The sequence below is a fragment of the Saccostrea cucullata genome, unplaced genomic scaffold (genome assembly GCF_032062105.1).
Source record: "Saccostrea cucullata isolate Sc308-1 unplaced genomic scaffold, CSIRO_AGI_Scuc_v1 ctg551, whole genome shotgun sequence".
Taxonomy (NCBI): Eukaryota; Metazoa; Mollusca; class Bivalvia; order Ostreida; family Ostreidae; genus Saccostrea; species Saccostrea cuccullata.
The window spans coordinates 44591-65827 of NW_026920663.1; the positions used below are offsets into that span (position 1 = coordinate 44591).

Below are 21237 nucleotides of genomic sequence, written 5' to 3' on the forward strand. Positions count from 1 at the left end.
CCTTGTTGCTCTATGTAAACAAGGCTTATAATATAATTTAACCATCCTTATACAAAATAATTTTTCTGCTAAGATTGCATGGTCAGGTTTGTTAATATTTGGCTATGGTTGGTTGGTTTTCACTGGGGATCCCTCCTTCTTCTTGGCGTGTGCCAGCGCTTCTCCCAGCATTTCTGCAGCATGTTCAGCATTATACTTCTCTATTGTCCTGTGGAGCACATAAACACACGCAGCTAAACCTCCCATGTTGAACCCCACCATGTTCCTACATTTCCAGTATTTGGCCGTTATTGATAATGCCTGAATGTAAAAAAAAATGTTTTACAGTTCCATAACACTTTGATTTGTTGTTTTCATTTTTCAACAACTCATAATATATGTTAAAAGACATTATTTTATGAAAATATACTTTGAATATTACAATTATTCAGAGAAATCTGACAGAATCCCTCTTTAATTCTAACATTTGCAATTAATAAAATTAGTAAAAAAAATGAAATCTTTATCACTTGTGCCTGTGTTAGTAAACATGCCTGACCAGTAAAAATAGCTCTTCTTAATATTACTTTATTCATATTATACTTTTTTTTATGCAGTAAATGTGCTCAACCATTATACACTGCAATAAGTAAAAGTTTAGCTAAATCTTTACTTTATTGATACACTTTTTGTCCTGCGTCAGTAAACACGCCCGACCCTTCTCCACGCGACAGACTCGGGCCATCTCCATTAGAGTGTTAGGATACAGCTTCCAGTTGTTCATTTTGGATCCACTCCTATAAAATTATTCAAAAATTACTTTAAGGTTCATAAATCCCCTGCTCACTTATATAAAATGTTGCTTTAACTTTAATGATTTTCCAAAAGAAATGTATTTAATAATTAGTTAAATACAACAATTATACCATAGCTTGTGGGGCAAAATTAAACAAAAAAGACATTTCAACTTTCAAGTCTAAAGGAATAATAGACATTTATGTCATTAAGAGTTATCTCTCTTATCAGAGTATCAATGAACCTTAAACTGATAAAATTTTAGGTAGTTTTAAAAAGGCACACTTATTTTATTTGCATGATCTTAAAATTTGATTAGATAGGAAATATCTTTTTGTGAGGGAAATTATACCTTCTCTTCAAAACTGGATTCACATGTTGCAATAACATGCTCAAGATTTAAGGACAGATATATATACATCAATAATATATAATTTTTTCCTAAATTTTGTCATTGAGATATTTTTATTCATTTACTGATTTTGTGAGAATTCCTGGTTTGGGTTTCCTAGCATTTTTGAAATACATGTACAATTATAATAATCATTCATTTCTTAATTTATTTTTTACAAGTACACTGGATCGTTATCAAGAATGAATGTAAAATGAATTAATTTATATTTACCTTATTCCAAATGGCTAAAATGAAGAAAGAAAAGTGTCATCAATGTTCAACAATATATAAAAAGCTGTAATAATGTGATAAGTCATCAACTATCATATAAATCTATTCACTTTAAATATATTTTTTTCAATTTTAAGATAAAACTTATAGTCCACTCAATCTGGAAATTAAAAAGGCAAAAAATATGGCACATCACAAAACAAAAGTGTTATTTTTATTATCAATTATTTATGCAAATTGATATAAATTATTAAATTTGACAGAAATAAAAAAATAAAAAAAAAAAACAAGGGAAAAAAAATTAACTATAAGGTAATGGTTCAAACTTCAAATAGGATACGTTACCAAAAAAAAAAATTTATGTTATAATGGGAAGATAGAGACTGCTTGTGAAGTAATTATTTCTGTCCCAATTTGTTCTGGATTGAAAAACTTATAAATATTGATTAGACTACTAGATAAAAATAGGTAGAGTTATCTGCCCTTACCAGATCTGTGATGACTACATCCATACTCTCCGTCTTTAGAGGTAATTTAGTCACGTCCCACCGCACAACGTCCAGCGAAATAGGCCTGAAAATAGCATTAAATCAAACTCACCACAGTCTACAACAGACAAGATGTATCTATTATCAATCTATAGACATCATCAGTGCTTCAGATGTATGTACAGTGTAGGAGTAGAGAAATCTCATGCTTTAATGGAACTTATAATGCCTTCATTTTAGCTAATTCTATTATCCTCTCGTAAAGGTTCTATTTAGTCAATTTGGATTCCCATATAATATTAGCTGGAGATGGGAAGATTCATCTATAATTATCCTTATAAGATGAAAATCTGGACAAATAGCAATGACATTTGTGAATGTCTACCAGATATTTTGGGTTTATTTTTTTTTTCTTTTTTAAGGAAGTGGGGTTGCATAGTTGGGGATGGGGGTTAAGGGGTGAAGGTCAGCACTGATGATTGATTTTTTATCAGTGAAAAATGATGGATTTCTTACTGAGTCTGGCACACAAAGTCAATATTCTGCTGGGTTCTCTTCACAGCATTATTTATCATATCTCCACATAAACTGGCACAGGTCTCATATGATACTGCTGACTGGAAACAAAAAATTAAAGAACTTTGTAATGTTGATGAATTCAAGGAAGAGCACTCTAAAAATTGAATGAAGTAAATGGAGATACCAAAGATAACCATCCCTAGCTAAAAGCTTATAAACTCTATTACCATTTTTGAAAGTGTTTAAGAACTTTCCTATAAAAAGCCTTTAGTTGGCATAAAGTGTACATGAGTGTTTAGAAATATTCAATGACACTCTCCATCTTTATAATTAATGTTGATTGCATGGTGACACTGTGTACATATTTCAGGTATATATGTAAAATGATGGTATTTATCAGTCATGGCATGCGAATGTATGTATGCTTCCCCCACATACATGTATAAATTAATGCACTTGTCCTACAACACCATCAGAAACCCACGGTCAATCTCCCGTAAACTTATAAACACCTAGCTGTCATACAGCATGTGAGATTGACCCAGGGGTTCCTGAGATGTTCCTATAAATATCTCACCTGGATAGGAATAGTCCCTCCCCCACACATCGGGTCACAGATCACCTCTCCTGGCTCTATCTTGCAAAGTCTACAATGGAAAACTCATCAAATTTACACCAGTAGTACATTAAACCAAGCAGCTTGTGGGGATAAAAATTACATGTACCAAGTATATCTTTGTTAATTTTCAAATGATTAATAAAGAATTCTTTATCATTATCTTTTTTAACAAGGCATAACTGAAATTTATCATACTATTTATTCCTAAATTTAAGAGAAAAAAAATTTGAAATCATTAACAGCACATGGCTATTCCTTTACCTGAGCATATTGTATGCAATAGTAGCCCTCAGAGCTGTAGGTCCAAAAGCTTTGATAAATCTATGATGGAGGGACTGCCGTGTTAGACCAAGACACACTGTGACATCACGATCCTCAATGTTCAGAATCACCTCAATATCAAAATTCTTCATGGACACATTCCAGTTGAAATAATTGAACACACCCCCTCCAAAATTAGCAGCTGCTCCCATGGAGTCAAAAGGGTGGCCCTGGCCATTACGATTGCATGTCACTCTGAATGAAGGTTTTGTGGGGTCATGACATGTTGTTTTTTGTTTCTCTCTGGATTCTGATTGGTCAGTCTCTAGCTTTTCTGATTGGACATTTTCTGTGGTTTTTATCTTTTTGCTGGCTGGTGATTGGTCAGTCTCTACATTTTCTGTCCGAGTCACATGTGCTGGAATATTGTCTGACAGATTTTGAGAAGTTTCACTGCCCTCTTTCATATCCTTGGAAATATCATTGCTCTTTTCCAATGATGCTGCGTTTTCCAGATCTTCTGCATTATCTACATTCTCTTCCTTTGTGGATTGCTGAATATCCTTTCCTTTGTTTTCTCTCGCTTGTAATCTACGCTGTTTCCTTTTTTCAGATTTTGATAACTTGGGTTTTTTGGGTTCTTGAGATGAGTCCTTTGCATTATGAAATCTTGAGGAAAGAGTTGCCTCCCCTAAATCTTTTGGTATAACATCTGGTACACTGGCGATAGGGTGACTAAAGGAAAAGATTCTACTCCAAGCTGCAAGTCCAAGTTTCCAGTTTACATCATATACAAGTTTTCGAAGAATGGCCATACATTCTAGCTGAAAATTAAAAGTTAAAATTAAATAGCTGTGGGTTAAAGCCTGTCCACTTCTCTAAAGAGAATAGCATATTAATGACATGTAACTGTAAGTGAATAAAAAGCCCTTGCAAAACATCAATAAATAATCAACTGATTATAATTTTTAAAAAGGTGATACTCTACATGAGCCTGTTGTCTCTAATCTACTTGCAAATTTTAAAAGTACATGTTATTAGCCAGTGGCGTCTAGAATGCTCGTAACTTTTACATGTAATCTGATCAACGCCTGGGCGAAGAGCTGCAGAACTGCACATTCATTCCATATAATTATATATCCGCAGTAATTTGAGAGCCACGATGCATCGATTCGTACACAAATGCTAAAGCCATGTTCTCGCGATAATAACGACAAAAGTTAAAATAAAAATAAACTTGCCTTGATTTAATGAATTTATCTGTTTATTGCAGAAAAATAATCATAAACTGATTGAAATCAGCCCTGTTCAGCTTCAGTTTAGTACAGCAACATGCAAAGTTTCAAACGACGTCATGTGACGTCAGAGTCTTATATTGCACCGAATGTCACATGCAGTTTGACGAGTCCGATCTAAATGAAAACTGGATAAGTATCTGCGCTCGCCCTAACGGTTGCAACGTCAACATATAATTAATCATAATATAGCCATGGCGCATGCAGTGGCCTCTAGCTCTGTACTTTTTTTTAACATGTAAACTGATCTTTTCTGGACCCCCCCCCAAAAAAAAAAATGGAGAGTGCTAACTGCACATGAATGTATCTAGACATCAACTTTTTTTCTTTTAAATAAGATATTACAAATAATGGAATACCTCATCATTTGTGAAATTGACATTGGAAAATCTTGACATGACAACAAAACAGTTGTCAATACCTCCCAGCTCCAAGACCTAAAACAGAAAGTATGTTGCATAAGCTTAAATACAAAATTCATATATTTACAAGTAAAAGGAGTCAAATATCTTTCATCACATAGATTATGATAGAAGAGGTTTTATCATTGATCGACCTTATTAACATCTTCTGTAGGAATTTTGAAAATGATTCGGCCACGTTTGAAATCCACTGGAACTTTAAGCTTTTCCTCTGCCTCCTCCTTGGCCACATTTTCAAATCCCGACACAACTGTCGCTTCAATTTCACAAATATCCCCCTTATTTTTCAGAGGCATGTTTTCCATGGGCGCAGACATCTTGAACACACGGACAGGTCACATGACCGTGTTTTGATCTCGCTGTACTTCCGGGGGAATCCCGCTAGCGAGAGTGACACGGTGCGCTGTAGACAACTGGTCAATAAATGGCTTTCAGGTATATAAACAACACCGATCGGGGGAAAACTTTGAACTAGTTGCTATCCTTACAGACGAATATGGTGTTGATATACAAGAACGTGTTAGGAATGATGTCATGATAGATTTTGGGAGCGAGACATGAGAGTGAACTGTCGAAGGATCGCTTTCTCTATTCTGGTGGCATACTTCGTTATCTCATGTTTCTCAGGTTTTCTGTTGATTCAAAGACGCAGGGCTCAAGCCGCTTACGAATATCAACGAATCCAAGCTTTAACAGGTATGTTTTTAGTCACAAATCAGTTTAAGAATTCGGAATGAAGGAAAGGGGGGGGGGGCACCTGCATGCAGGTATATGAATCATTTTGTTGACCAATACTAATCTAGAAAATACCAATTGCCATTAAAAAAAGGAAAACTATAATTGATTTAGGAAGAAAAGATTCATGAGGAAACTTTGTTCATCTTTTAATTTGCATTTAAGTTCCTAGATTAAATATGCTCTGTTATCAATATAGTGGTCAGTGCATTGTTGTTGGCTTTATGGACTTGGCTGTATGCCTTAGGTAAGGAATCAATGAGATTTAGAGCTGATAAACCCTGACTCAACCTTTGTTACATCATAGTCAACCCTTTGTCCACTGAGGAGCATTTAAATTTTAATTGTTTGAACATAATGTAAAGTTACGAAACCTTAAACTTTTTTTTTTTCGAAAGTGCTCTTTAGGTATTTGAACAAGCAAGTATAAAAAAGCTAAATGCACATGATCTTTTCGGTTTGTTAAACCTTTCTTTTTAATCACTTAGTTTGTTAAATCTTTCCAATTAACATGATTTACACACTAATTCTTTACTTTTATGTATAGCCACTTCTTTACTTTTATATGTTACAGTTATGTATATAAATAATGTAGTAAATTACAAGAGCAAGAGTTACTTCAAAGGAAAGGAGGAAATAAAATTTTCTGAACATCAGGTTTTGATCTTAGTGGTGTACCATATAAGATTAAGATCATAACATATTTTTTTCATTTGATAAATTTTTAATTAGCACCTGTTGGAAGATGCTGTTATTTTCTAAATGTTATCTCTGACTAGAATGTCAAATAAATGGCAGCATCATATTACAGACAATTTAGACACCTACCATGCACACACAAAATGGTTAAAAGAAGCAATATTGTGACACCAACTAGTTCTATAGAACATTGGAGATAGGATATCAACTTGTTAGTGAAAAATTTGCATCAGCTCAGGGCTTTATATTACATTTTTTCCATTATTGTGCATTTTGGCAGATAAAATACACAGCTTGCAGTTAAATTATAGGGTTCTGAAATTACACCCTATAACTGGAAAGAGTGTTTAGACATAAATTTTCAGATTACATAATCTGCACTCTATTGTGGTAATTGTCATTAGATGAGTCATCTCAGGGGCAGCATGCATGGTCACAAACTCGTTAATAAATTTATTTTTATAAAGATTAATTTATTAGCAAGCCTTCATGCTGTAAGTGTTCATTAAATTTACATTCAACCTGTTTGTGATAGAACAGGTAAATCATACACGTTTTCTTGAAGGAAAACATTAAACTCTGTGAATTTTTTCATAAAATGCATTTTATGCAACAGTGAGTAGCTAGGGCTGGGACGAGATATCGATATATCAAGATATCTGTGAGGACGATACGCATATCGATACATATGAAGAAATATCGAAATATCGTCCAAAAAATATCTGACTTCTATTTTTCTTTGTTTATTTAACATTTGGGATTTAATATATAAAATAAATAAGTTAAATATAAATATAGATATGAAATAAATAATAATTAACAACACTTGAGTAAAATATTTTTGTTTTACAACATATGAACAACTATTTTGAATAAATTGTTCTTATTTTCAAAGAAATAATTTGTTTATTTCAATGCAAAAAAAGATTTTATAAGCAATTAAACATATCGTGATACATATCGTATCGTGGCTCAAATATCGTGATAGGTATCGATATAGAAAAAGTTGTATCATCCCAGCCCTAACAGTGAGAGTATTTGTTTCAACAATAATAGATCAGGAATCTTTTGGGTTAAGGTGAAGGTCAGTGTATAGGTCAAACATTTGAGCTTGAATACTGTTCATCATCTCTGTATATTTCAATGCTAAAAATACAAATTTGCAATCTTAATTCTAACCCCATGAATCTTCTGGGGTATGTGTAATTTGTAGATGTACGGTAATGCAAGATTTAAATGTTTACAAGCAGGTTTATTTTATTTTATTTTTTTTTTTGGTTTTGTTAAAATACAACTATTTCAAAGTGAATATATTTGCATTATGTCAAAATTTATTTCCAGACTTTTCAGATGACAGTGGGAACAGCCTAGGAAGTCAAGGGGCAGAACTCCAGTACAGACGTCAGTTTCAGAAAATCCTCTGGAACCTCGAAGACGATCAGAATGTGGTCGCCATGGGAAACAAGAGCAAGCCGGAGTACGTTGTGGAGATTTGGGGAAAAGCCGCCATAAGTAAGTCTACACTCTTACGGAAGCATTCTGTACATCATCTAATGCATGTATAATTGTCCATCTAATGCAGGAATAATTGTACAGTGATCTCTGTTAAATCAGCATTCTGCCTTATAATGTATAAAAGAACACTGACATGTTATTGCGGTGGTGGAATGAAGTGTCCACTGGGAGCATTAGACCTGTCACAATTTTTTTTTTGGTATCATACGATGCATGTAATAATGTGTTAACATGCACTTGATAGTTTTCATATCATACTTTTTTTAAGACCTTGTACATGTTATCTGCTTTTATCTGCAGACATGCAGGTGCCAATCAATGCATGTTACTAATACATAGGTTGATAAAAGATTCATGATAAATGATGTCTTTTGTTAGAGCACCTGACCTCATTTGTTTGAGGGCCTGACTTTATTTGTAAGAGCACCTGACCTCATTTGTTAGAGCACCTGACCTCATTTGTTTGAGGGCCTGACTTTATTTGTAAGAGCACTTGACCTCATTTGTTAGAGCACCTGACCTCATTTGTTAGAACACCTGACCTCATTTGTTTGAGGGCCTGACTTTATTTGTAAGAGCACTTGACCTCATTTGTTAGAGCACCTGACCTCATTTGTAAGAGCACCTGACCTCATTTGTTTTAGCACCTGACCTCAGTTGTAAGAGTGCCTGACCTCATTAGTAAGGGCACTGGAGCTTATTTTTTTGAGCACCTGATTAGTAATTTAGGGGGCCTAGGTTTGAATCCTGGTCTTGTCCATCATGGTTTCCTTTTCTGTTACACTTGGTGCTGTTATGGCAATGACCTGAAAGTGATCATTTTGTAAGACTTTTAAGAGTGGAACCTGATTTGGTGTATTCAGAGGCAACAATTTTAAAGGACTATCATTCATCCCTCCAGGAGGGAGGAATGATAACTCAGTTAGCTTACATGTAGTTGGTAGTGCTCATGTCTAGTGAGTGGTTCAGGGGTCTGGGTTCAAATCTTGGTCTGTTGGGTAATTTGGGTTGCATTTTCTCCTCTCCAGTGACACTAGCGGACGAAACAATTGCCAAACTTTGATGACAGACAGCAGACATATATCTACCTCTCACTTGAAGAAAGTTGTCTAAAAGAGCATTGATGATTCAGACTGAGATGTTTTCTAAAAAACAAAGGATAATTCTATCTTCAACAAGAGTCAACTGTCATGGTTTATGTATTTTTTATAAAGGTTTCTTGTATGGCTTTTCCCAGTCTTATCATTATTTAGCACCCATTCTGTGATAAAAATGTCATCTTTTTACTGCGTTGTATAAAATATTGGATAGCCTAGTAACCAGATTTATTTTACTTTTTCCGTCTTAGCAAACGATCGTAAGAATTCATCTAATATTAACAACTTTCTCAAGCATCAGGCCTACAAAATTCCTCTTTTTTGGACTTACGTTTTGGCCAAGGCAAGTAAAGCAAAATAAAAAAAGAAGGAAAAAATAAAACCCTGAACAAAGAATGTATCTACCGAGACAGACTTTAACACTGGCATCAAGGAATCGAGTATCGCAGAGTGAAAGGTTTTTCTCTGGGGAACCCTTGAAGTATGATCTAGGATGGTCTTCAGTGTAAAAAGTCGGAATTTCTGACCTAATTTCCGTACTTTGCCGGAGAAATGTGTTAGTTAAATAACAGAGTGTTGATTGTCAACCAAAAGCGTCAAATAATGACAGAGGTTGACGAGAAGTTTTTTTGGGGGAGACACAGTGATGAATGGATGTGTCTGTATTCAGAAGACTTTTTTCGGGCAGTTAATGATCACCTTGAGACTTTGTAGCTTTTAATTAGATATTTAAAGTCGCTCAATTTGTACGCAGTTCTATAAACATTTTATTAAAGAGTCATTAGATTAAACACCCCTCTCTTGAGAATGTTAATTTTTAATAGTGACTGTCTCTTTTATGGTTGATTTATTCAAATACTGTTCTAAAAAAACTCTTTACTTTGACAAACCTTTACAAGAGTAAGACTTAAAGTTTGTAAAGTTAATGATCACAGAACCTGAAGTAAGATTTCAGTAGGTACAGTGTAAGAGTACATCAGAAAGGATGTTGATGATGATTACGAAGTGTAATTTCTAAGTTGCAAAAATATATTTACTTGAATCACTTACCTTTGCCTTAAAAACAAAGAAAGTACACGAAATTAAGAGATTATTTTGTATTCCAGCCAAAGAAAATTATATTTTTCTGCAGAAATATGCACAGTTAAATTGGTTAAAATGACCATAAATCACTCTGCCTCCTCATTTTCTGAAGAGTTGTAATTTATAATAACATGTCACTAATTATTGTGCAACTTTCAGTTTTATTTTTTCAAGCTCTAAAAAAGATGCATATTTTCAAACTTCACATTTGGCATTGCCAGTTTGCTAAGGGAGATAAATATAATTTTTTTCTTTGTGTCTGTTTGTTGATCCTTTACATTCCTTTGAAATTTTTCACCTTCTGGTATATTAGGATTCCAAAATCTGGTGGAAAATGGCAAATTTAGACTTATCTTTTCTCAGAGTGCCTTTCTATGACTGGAAATCTTGGCTCATCTATAGGACCACTGTCACAGTGGATTTGAACCTGAGTTATGACATAACTCCACAACCACTTCACCATACAGGCAACTCTGAAATTTTTTTTAACTCAGTCAAAATATTCAAAAGATAGAAATTTTGCCCCTTTAGGTACACTATCATAACTACAGAAAAATCCCATATTTCACTACCCTGAGAGACATGTTCTCCCTTCAGTGTGTCTCTCTCTTTCTCATTGATAAAACCACTAAAGGGACAATCATTCCCAACTACAAATTAACCTGTTCATTGTACAGAGGTCAGTGACCAATCTTTGTGTAAATTCTGCTTAATTCAGCAGTAATCTTGCACTCTGCCTTTGTGTAATTACAGAGTGGCAGCTATTTAACCTCCCTAGCACTCAGTCATCTTTAGTGTCCCCCTAGTAATTGGTCTGTCCCTGAAGAGATGTACGTATAACTGTGTACGTCTGTAAAATGACACGAAAGATGGACTCCTTTTTATGCTTAAGTCGATTCCTGTCTGATTCTTGACACAAAGTCGCCATAGCAATCGACGGAGTTATTATAGTTCAATAAAATATCTCAAGAATTGAACCTTGGTAAATTAATCTATAATTGTGGATTACCTACTGGGAGATGGTAATTTTGCATGCATTTCGGTTCAAAGTTGACGTGCATTGCTCTCATTTTTGCATTATTTCATGCTTATGCGAATACCTAAGAGATAATTATTTCTTATAAACATTGCCTCTTTAAATTACTGATCACTTACATAATACATGTACAAAATGATTTACACTGATACAGTTGATTATTGGGAATGTTGGTTATAGTTAGACTGCGTGTCCAGACGATTATATTAATTCCAGTACCAACTGACCAATCAAAATCAGAAATAATGCACCACAAACTGGATTTATCTATAAGTAGGATCAAATCTGCATTTCCTGTACATTTTTCCATTATTTTATATTTGTGCAAAAATTTATTAGTCTATAGCTATATGGTACACTATGTAATTAATTTTTTTGATTGGCTTTTTATTTAGGAGATACCACTGGGCATAACATTACTAATACACCATGGCACGTATGTTATAATTTTCTTAAGATATATGTGTTATATTGGGTTTGATACGTTTTTCCAAAGTACCTTCCTTATCTCCGAATGTAAATGTTCCGATTATTCCATAATTAATTCGTCAGCCACAAGAGAAGGAAAATTTTTTTTATTGAACTAATTAGGACTTTATTCTTGAGGAAATTAATCGGGAAGAAGGATAGATACGGTTAGTGCCGGGAATTATGGGACTGAATCTGCATGTTGATGAGCTAAAGACATTTCGAATTAGGCTCCGATAATAGGTGACAGATTTCAGCGTCTTTTTTCCTGATGAAGTGGCTAAATTAGTTTGAGAAGTGTTACGGGAATGTAAGACTCCCTGAAATGAGTAGGGAAGATGGGTTTTATGGAGAAGTAATGGACCTTTAATATAATCAGTGGGCCACATCCATTTTGGGTCCTCTGAAAAATGGATGAGAAGCCGTTAAAGTGGTTATCAAAGATGTATATAGGGAAAAAAGTGGGGATATTGGTGTGTTCAATTTTTTGTTCACTTTGAATTTCAAAGAGGAATATATTTATAATATATCTACATTTGTTTATAAATTATAGCACTATTGTTGTTTGAGATTCAATTTTTAAAAAAAGTAGAAAAATGAAATACGTACATGTTGTAAGATATGCTAATAGCAAAGTACAAGTGACACAATTTCATTATAAATGTAATTCATTTGTACATTTTAAAACTACAGGCAATTGTACCATGAGCATGCAGCTGTATTAAAATTAGGGATGTCAAAATTATCAATAATTGATATTCGAATATTCGATAGGAGTATTCGAATATATTCGAATATTCGATTAAATAAATACATTTTGCATTTTTAAATATATATCTTCACTCTCCTGTCAAAGATATAGGTTTTATGCCATTATTTTAGAATAAAAAAAAACTCGCGTAGAGTTCGGAAAATGCACTACAATTATATGATTATATATTTTTTTTAAATATTGAATGGTATACATCCAAGATGTCATGATTTGATTTTTGAAAATTCAAAATATTCTATAATATGTTCCAGATTAAAGCCATATATGGCGTATGTTCAATGAAAATTATTAGACTAAAATTATCAGAACTTATTATTTGTTTCATTACTTTATATATTAAAGATAGAACTTCTCCGTAAATTACAAAATCTGAGTCAATGGCGTTATAAAGAATTCACAATTTAATTTGGATTCTTGGAATTCTCTCCGACTCGGAAGAAAATACAAAATATTTAAATAACACATTACAGAGAAGATAAAATCGTATTATTAGTTGAAACGAGGTGTTCTCCATGTTCAGAATTGTATGAAAAGTTTTAATTTAAATGTATTAACTATATTTCTTTACTTAATTTTGTATTTTTCAAAAATATATTTTTGGATCAGTTACGCCACATTTAATTGGCTTTAATTGATCGTCTTACTAAAGTCTACACTGATAACTCCTACAAAATTATACCAAGCAGAACAATTATATAATGGTGAAATATTAAAAGCAATTACTTTTTGTTAATTATAATTTCCTAATAATGATTTTTAATGATATTTACATAAACAAGAAGCCCGTGTGTTTACTGTAAAACATGCTTCCTTGCAACAATACAAGCTGATTATTAGTACTGGAAACTATTATTATACCACTAATTAAGTGAACAAATGAATAAATTACCTTAATAGATACACTCTTCACACCTTTAAGATAATCCAAGAGGAATGGGTTTTTTTATTTTGTAAAGACTCGAATAATAAGTCGATTCAATTTCTTATGAAACTTGTCAAGTTTTTCTCCCTTTTTATCCTTGTATACTTAAAAACGAATATTCGAATCACAAATTTATATTCGAATATCAACTCATCAAATGAATATTCGAATATTCGTTGACATCCCTAATTAAAATAGCTGCTCTGAAAATGGGCAAATTAAAGAGCATTTTAATCATATTTTTTTCTGTATAACTAATATGTCGATTGATTTTATTAATCTAAATTCTTCCTGACCAATTTTTGACACCAGTAGGAAAATATGATTCACTTTCTATAAACCATTGTGAATGGACATGAAAAAATTCTTTTAAAATACGAGTCAATTTTATTAATGAAGCCATTTTTTTCCTGACAAACTGTGTAAACCAAACCAAGTCTCAGCAGGTACCAGGGATCAGAATCGCACTCCACACCGCTTAAAGGCATAAAGCACCAGGATGTGTCAAACACAACTTGTCCTTTGTCATTTTTAGCAAATTGGGGAAAAAAATTCTATTGTAACGGAAGATGTATTATTTGCCACAGAACAATTGTTAAAAAAAATTCACATCAAGATTTTTATGGTCTTGAGATGGAAGAAATGTTATCAATTTGATATTTCCTGCCATTAAAATAGAAGGGGACTACATGTTTCCTCAATGTATAATGTCTTTTCTGTCATCCACATGTCCGTTAGTCCGGTGTCCCTTCATTTTCTGTAGTATTTTTCTACCCTCTTTGCAGGCAGGTTAATTGTCAGCATATCTGGTTCATATTTGCACATGTGAGCAATGATGAGTTTTAGCTCACATTTGAAGAAGTGTCAAACTTTGTCAGCTGATCCAACATGTTGTGTAGAAACTGTCATGTATTTAAAATAGGTCAAATTGTGACCTAAAAATAAGATGATATTGCCAAATCTGGAAAAATCCTGTAACTGGACAACAGTCAGTTAGATGTAGAATCATCAAACTTGTTCAATTAATGCATCTTTAATATAAGAGGATTAATGTTGATACATCCTACTTATATGTGACCATAGTTATCTTTAATTAATATCAAGTAAAATTAAAAAAAATGTGTCAGTTTACTTAAAACAGTATTGCATAAATTGTATCAAAAAATTCAAGAAATTACACATTTTTTAATGATATACTAAACACCTGTATAACAAATACTATGGATTGATCAGAATCTTTTTTGTCTTGAAGGCCAGATTATGGTTGTTTTGATGCACCTGTAGTATGAAAAGTTTATTGAAAAGTTTATTCATGACAAGGAGCATACGGTGAGTGTGACAGGTTGGCAGGGGATGCTCACTCCTCCATGGCACTTGATCCCACCTCTGATGTTTTGGAGGTCTGTGTTTGCTCGATTGCCGGCCAGCTCCTATTTGGCAATGTTAAATGGACTTTTGAGCTTGAATACTGAATGTTATTTCCACATATTTCATTCTCAATTTAGAATTTCTATTGAATATTGGTTAGCATCTAACCATGCACATACATAGTTTTAGCTTTGATTGAAAAATTGAAAAAAATATAAAATATTATCCAATTGTTACACAAATAGATTTTAGTACATAAATCACACCAACAAATTACTTTTCTCTCAGTTCGTCACTGTAATAATATAATATATGACCAGAACGAAATGAAATCACGTTTTCCATTACATGAACTAATATGTATTATTGGGAGAACACAGTGTGACAAAAAGAAATATCTCTCTCCCTTCTCCGAGTTATGTCACATTTTCAATCTAGTCCATTGGCTGCTGATGATGAAATGTAATATGGAGATATATTTACAGAGAGGCAGAATAATTATTTTCTTTTGGGAGTAAATTCTCAGATTTCTGTTAGAGTTATTGACATTTCTCAATGATTGAGTGAGCTTCCATGTTGATTTGGGAAAAGGGCACCTGTCAATCAAAGCTGTAGGTCACTAGAGGTCACACTGTGATTATTGAATTGCATATTCTATCTTCGTCTGAATTTTATTGACTAATGTGAATGTTGAGAAATCTTCGGCATTTGAATATATAAATTATATGCATAATTGCTTTAAATCATATGCTAAATACTGGTACTCATTTCTGAAAATTATGTAAAACAAAGTTGCATTAGGAGTATATCAGTTTATCCTCATAAAGAAATTATTAGAGCCTAGAGCCCCTGGCTTGAAAAATTGATGAAGTTATAGTGCTCTGAAAATCCTTTTATCCACATTCCATAATGTGATTCAAATATCACTGAGTAATTAAGATCAGCTCCTTACTGAGGCTGCATCTTAAGAATTAATGAAGTGAGACTTAAATTTTGCCTTAATTACCATGGTACTGTAACTTAGACAAATCACACAGTCAGGCAACAGACAACTTACCTTACCATTTATTAATATAGTGGTATTTAACTGATTCTGAACTATTTTAAAATTACAAAATAGTAAAATTCATTTTAAAAATCAACAGTACGTTCTACTACTAACAAATGAATGAAGAAATCTGTAAAATTTATATGTTAATATTTTCTGATTTCATAATAAGAGATGTTTATGCATGATTTCAATGTCGGAAATAGCAATAATTCTAGCTAGGATATGACCATCTTTACTAAGCCAAGGGTTTAGAACAAATTCCCTAAGGATTGGAATCATGATCATTAACCCTATGCTGGAGACTCAAGTGAGCTTGTCTGATCAAAATTTGCACATCAAGTTCATTGTCTAGTTGGCAATGATCATAAACTTTTCTCTCATGAACCTTCATCACCAGAATCACTGGGCCAAGTTTCAACCAAGTTTGCCTATTACAAGCATCCTTAATGCCCTGCCCCCATGAAGGGGATTCAAGATTATATTCAATGATTCAGAAATATATGGAGATATGTACAGTATTCAAGCTCAAAAGTCCATTCAACAATACAAAAGAAAAATTGAGCAGCTAGACACAGAGCAAACACAAACCTCAAAACATCAGAGGTGGGATCAGGTGTCATGGAGGAGTGAGCATCCCCTGTCGACTGGTTACACCTGCTGTGTGCTCTTTTTCATGATCAAGAAATAACAGAAAACTCTGCCAGCAATTCAGTGTGTATATAATGGCCTGATAATCAAAGACAAGATCAGTGTCCTCTTAAAAGGGCAGATAACTTTTAGAATTGTGAAAAAATAATAATCTCAGCTTTCAACATCTCAAGAACTACTTTGCTAAACAATATGAAAATTATATAAATGCTTCATTTTACCTCTGCCCATATCTTGCCCCCTGGCCTTGGATATCTTCAATTTTTTTTTCTTGGTTCTGTCAAGTTTGAGATAAATAGGTTTGACTGTAATTGGCTATTATTGTACGTCCTCATAGATTAGAAAGAAAATTGTAGTAATCAATAATTGAGTGCTATAATGTAAGTTTTTCAGAGCTTTCAATCAGGTAATTTAATGTACACATTGCATGGCCTTGGGAAACTTTGAATTTTCATCTCTATTTAAAAATAAGTGATCTTTTCCTAACGATGCACAAAACTTGAAATGACCATAGGAAAAATATGTGAAGAAGCAGACAATGATTAATCTAAATAAAAAATCACATACAATACAAATTCTGTAAGACAGAGCATAAAACAAAGACCTTCCAGAAAATTCCAGCAGTCCTGGGATCAGGAGCCAAGGTGAAGTAAGCATCCCCTGTCAACCAATCACACCCACCATGAGCACCTTATAAGTACAGTGGAGCCTCAGAATATGACAAATTCAAATTTGGTTCCAAACATAAATTAAAAGGCCATATGATATGATATATTTGCTTACAAGGTTATTGCAAAATCACCAGTTCAACAAGACAAAATAACATTAAAAAATTCCGTTCTGATGAAAAATCGTCCGGATACTGAAGCATCTGAAAGTAGTACCAGGATTGAACTCCAAATAGTAGATTGGCAAATAAGGAAAGTTTAGAATATTTTATCAGCTGTAAAATGTGACGATTTTCAATGAAAATTTAAAGAGAAGAGTCTGCTTAGTTAAAAATATCGAAAAAATGTAACATTTTAGGATTAGCTCCTCTCTAAAATTGAATAGGCTGGTTCAGCGATTGTTTAATTAGCAAGGTATTCCACAAAGATTTCTTTACTTATCTGACCCTATAAATTCTACAATGATTGATCTTGCATTGTATTCAATAGCACATTTGCCCCCATCCAACAGATGTTTCCTACATCCATCGCAAAAGAGTTCCGCTAAGTTAAGTAATCGTGATATCAAGTATTGCTGACTTTTGAATAAGATCTTGAAATCCCTGGAATATCAACTAGTCTGCCTAAATGGTTTAAAAATGAATACTGACTCATAAGCTGTAATTACATTTGCTTCTGAGTATGAAATAAGTTGGGAAATATAATTCCAAATGCAGGTGACGTGAGCTATAATTGCTACATAAATAAGGAAAGTTGCTGATGGAAATAATAAGCACAATCAAACATATATTTGACGGCGAGAAGAAATCATTTAATCAATAATCATTTAATTTTTTGTTTATTTAGTTTCCGTTCATTTACTTCAAACCATTGCACATACTGAACTGAAATTTGGTATACAGGTTTATCAGGTGAATATCTAGGTCAAGTTCTGTTTTGGGTGCGATCACACCATTTTTTACAGTTATGCCCCTTGGACTTAGAAAAATTCCACGTATTTGCAGTTTCCATTCATTTTCTTTGCAGAGGTTGCACATACTGAAATGAAATTTGTGGAGCTAAATATGGGACCAAAAGCACCCTTTTTGTCATAGTTATGCCCCTTCCAGAAAAATTCCATATTTGCAGTTTCCATTCATTTTCTTTGCTGCACATGAAATGAAATTTAGTATACAGGTTGAAAGATTAGGATGCAATTTATGCCCACTGCACATAAGTGTTTTACATACATCTCTTGTTGGAAGATGAAATTTTCCATCTTAGCTAGCGAAGGGTTTCCAATCTGAAATCTACTCTTAAGGTCATACGCAATGTAGTTTGAACTTTATTGGGTTTTTTCCTGGAGTTGAAGAGTTCCACTAAATGAAGGACCTGTGTGTAATATTTTTAATGTCTAATATATGGATTTGTTCACCTCTTCTAACAAAATTTTTGATAGAAAAAAAATTTTAAGTTCATGTTTTGTAATTTTTGTACATTTTTCTTTGAATAATTAAAAAAATATTTTACAATTTGCTGTCTTTTCAAAACCCCTGGTAACCCATGCTGATTTTTTGTCTAAGAACATGTAATGGTATTGTAAGTTTAAATTTAGAATATCTTGAAAAATTATCAGTAGGTGATGAGGAACGTTGCGTATGTCCTTAAGTTGTAGATTTTGGATTGGAAACCCTTGGCTAACAAAGATGGAGACCTTCATGAGCAGACTGCCTTGCTTAATTATGTAAAAGTGATTACCTGTAAATAATTTACAGTAGTGTCAAATAACATCTTATATGTCCTTATAGAATAACTTATACATCACTGCAATTCAAATATGATTAGAGAAGTCTTCTCATGGAAGATCGAGTTACATGTGCTGGCAGTCCCTAATATTAAAAATAAACAATTGAATTTGTGTGTATTCAAATAGATTACATGTAATTACTTTATTCTTTCAAAAGTAACTATATAGTACAGTGTTCACTTTTTAATGCAACTTTACTGATTCAAAAAATGTAGCAAAAAAATAGTTAAAAAATAACTTCTCCTGCTTTAGATTTAGGACGGGACCAGGAGTTACTCCTTCAAAAGTGCCAAAAGACACACAGAATCTTGTTTTGACCCTCAACGTCCGGGACTTCACAAAGGTTGACCCGGCTAAAGCTTGGCTGGACGCATTGTCCGGCTTCCCGCAGCTGAAGAATGTCGCTGTGGTTCTTCTCGGCAATGAGCAGTGTGACAACGAATGGATCAAGCCGTACCTAGTGACCAATAATGGACCAGTCAAGTTTGTGTTTGTTGTTTACGATAGCCCTGATGTTGACAACAAAAACTTCTACCAGTGGCCACTTGGTGTTGCTACGTAAGTTATAGCTATCATATAGAAATTTTCACAGCAAGTTAGGTAAGATAGTTGATTTCTTCTGTAAAATTACTGTGTATTGTACATGGGGTGTTTTCATTTTCTAGTTATAGGAATTTTCCTAAAGTGAAAAGTGCCTTCATTCCAATCTCCATACAAAGAAAGCATATGTGTAACTACATGGGGACAATATACGTCAACTCTTCACGACAGGTGCTCCTGGATTTATTATCCACGCCAGAACTAAAGGACAGATGTTACGTCAAAGTTCGCCATGAGTAAGTACATATTGCCTTTTTGATGTTCAAAACTTTCTAGATTAACTATTTCCAAAACAAGGTCTGGGCACAGATTGTACAGTTGAAAACAATATTTTGACTTGATTTTTTTAAGACACAAAAACAGAGAAGACAAAAGTTTCTATCTGTCCAAGTTTATTTGTTGGCCTAATTTTTGGAATAAACTGTACTTTAATATTGTACATCAAAATATTTGTCATTTTAGATGGTTACCTGACGAGACTGAAGGTTCCCGAGATAATTACCTTAAAGTATTAGCACACAGCGACCTCACCTTTAACCCCGTGGGAATGAATCCAGAATGTTACCGCATATACGAAGCCCTCTCTTATGGCTCCATTCCCGTTATAGAGGACGTTCCTACCCTAGGGAATTGTGGGAACTCGTCTGGATTTTCTGTAAGTGCCCCTCATCGACTATTAAAGTCTGAAAAAGCACCTGTGATATTCATCAAAGATTGGCAAAAGGAACTTCCTGCCATTCTTGAGAAAGAGGCCAAAATGACACTGGAGCAGAAATCAAAACGAAGGAAGGACGTATTGTTGTGGTATGAGAATTTCAAAGCCAAAATGAGGAAACGCTTTGTGTCTGTGATTCAAGAGAAATTTTTTGGTGTTCATCCATTATTTTGAATTATATTGCTGATAACTTGTGTGACATTTGCATCGAATAATTATTGATTCCTTCATCTGTCAAGGGCGTGAAGGCGAAAAATGACGTTTTCAAATGAAAATGACTTGTGTTCTTCAGATACATGTGATATGGTGATCAAGACCTTCTTTTGACCCAATTTTGGTCAAGGGAAAGGGCAGACCAAATTAATTAGTACTGTACAATATAGTTTTAATGAAAATTAATGAGACCTGTTTCATGATTTCTACCTAATGTTGAGGGCAAAATTTGTCAGTTGTTCTTTAATAAATGCATACAATTATGTGATAAGATTTTGATAGCTTGTTGAAGTTTCAAGAATGTATTATAATAATATATTTGTGCAGATTTTAGTTATTTGTTTTATACATCAAATATGTGTCTCACTGAACAAAGGTTGTTAATTGTACAGAAAACTTTTTTCTTAATTTGTACATAATGTATGTGTATACATGTATATTATACGGTCTTTTAATTCTAAGGCAGCTGAAACTGTATAGGTTGTATTTTTTTTTTCATCCATGAAATCATTTATTGAGTTTATAATTTAGTATAAAAATGTCCAAGAAAAAAAGTCATTTTAAAAATTAATATTTTCTATGAAAAATTAACTCAGCTTGATTTACCGTAAACATTCTGAAAATGACTTAAAACAATTTTTGACAGTTCCAATGTAATAATACATGTTGATTCATTGTACTTAATCTGGAATTTAAAGCCAAGTTTTGATCTCTTGTATTCTGTGATTAAATGTGTTGGATTATGGGTAAAATGATTTCATTCTATGAATGTTCTTGCCAAAAATGTATTGAATATTCATGTTTGGTCAATGATTTTTAAGGGGAATAACTCTTTATGCACTGAACTTTTGTTTTCTA

At 33.3% G+C, this 21237-nt stretch overlaps 2 protein-coding genes across 2 annotated transcripts; one reads left to right on the forward strand and one right to left on the reverse strand.

Moving 5' to 3' along the window:
* Window positions 1–85: 85 nt before the first annotated feature.
* On the reverse strand, window positions 86–5364 carry LOC134254802 (tRNA (guanine(6)-N2)-methyltransferase THUMP3-like). The gene is made up of 9 exons (XM_062737326.1): window positions 5138–5364; window positions 4941–5018; window positions 3287–4110; window positions 2984–3053; window positions 2404–2504; window positions 1888–1972; window positions 1400–1413; window positions 653–776; window positions 86–300 (listed from the first exon to the last, which is right to left on the reverse strand). Exons 1-9 carry the CDS (start codon window positions 5318–5320, stop codon window positions 103–105), a joined length of 1677 nt encoding a protein of 558 aa, XP_062593310.1. The 5' UTR covers window positions 5321–5364; the 3' UTR covers window positions 86–102.
* Window positions 5365–5413: 49 nt separating this feature from the next.
* Window positions 5414–20877, forward strand: LOC134254734 (ribitol-5-phosphate xylosyltransferase 1-like). Its single transcript, XM_062737269.1, has 6 exons — window positions 5414–5699; window positions 7779–7996; window positions 16982–17046; window positions 19104–19409; window positions 19517–19687; window positions 19914–20877. Exons 1-6 carry the CDS (start codon window positions 5561–5563, stop codon window positions 20338–20340), a joined length of 1326 nt encoding a protein of 441 aa, XP_062593253.1. The 5' UTR covers window positions 5414–5560; the 3' UTR covers window positions 20341–20877.
* Window positions 20878–21237: the final 360 nt, after the last annotated feature.

Coding starts and splice junctions, on each gene's coding strand:
- LOC134254802 (XM_062737326.1), bottom strand. CDS start 5,320: ATGTCTGCGCCCATGGAAAACATGCCTCTGAAAAATAAGGGGGATATT. Junction 1,973..2,403: donor GACTTTGTGTGCCAGACTCA/GTAAGAAATCCA, acceptor TGCTATTTTCAG/GCCTATTTCGCTGGACGTTG. Junction 301..652: donor ACAAAAAGTGTATCAATAAA/GTAAAGATTTAG, acceptor TTTTACATTCAG/GCATTATCAATAACGGCCAA.
- LOC134254734 (XM_062737269.1), top strand. CDS start 5,561: ATGAGAGTGAACTGTCGAAGGATCGCTTTCTCTATTCTGGTGGCATAC. Junction 7,997..16,981: donor CTGTACATCATCTAATGCAT/GTATAATTGTCC, acceptor AAATTCTGTAAG/ACAGAGCATAAAACAAAGAC. Junction 17,047..19,103: donor GGATCAGGAGCCAAGGTGAA/GTAAGCATCCCC, acceptor CTCCTGCTTTAG/ATTTAGGACGGGACCAGGAG.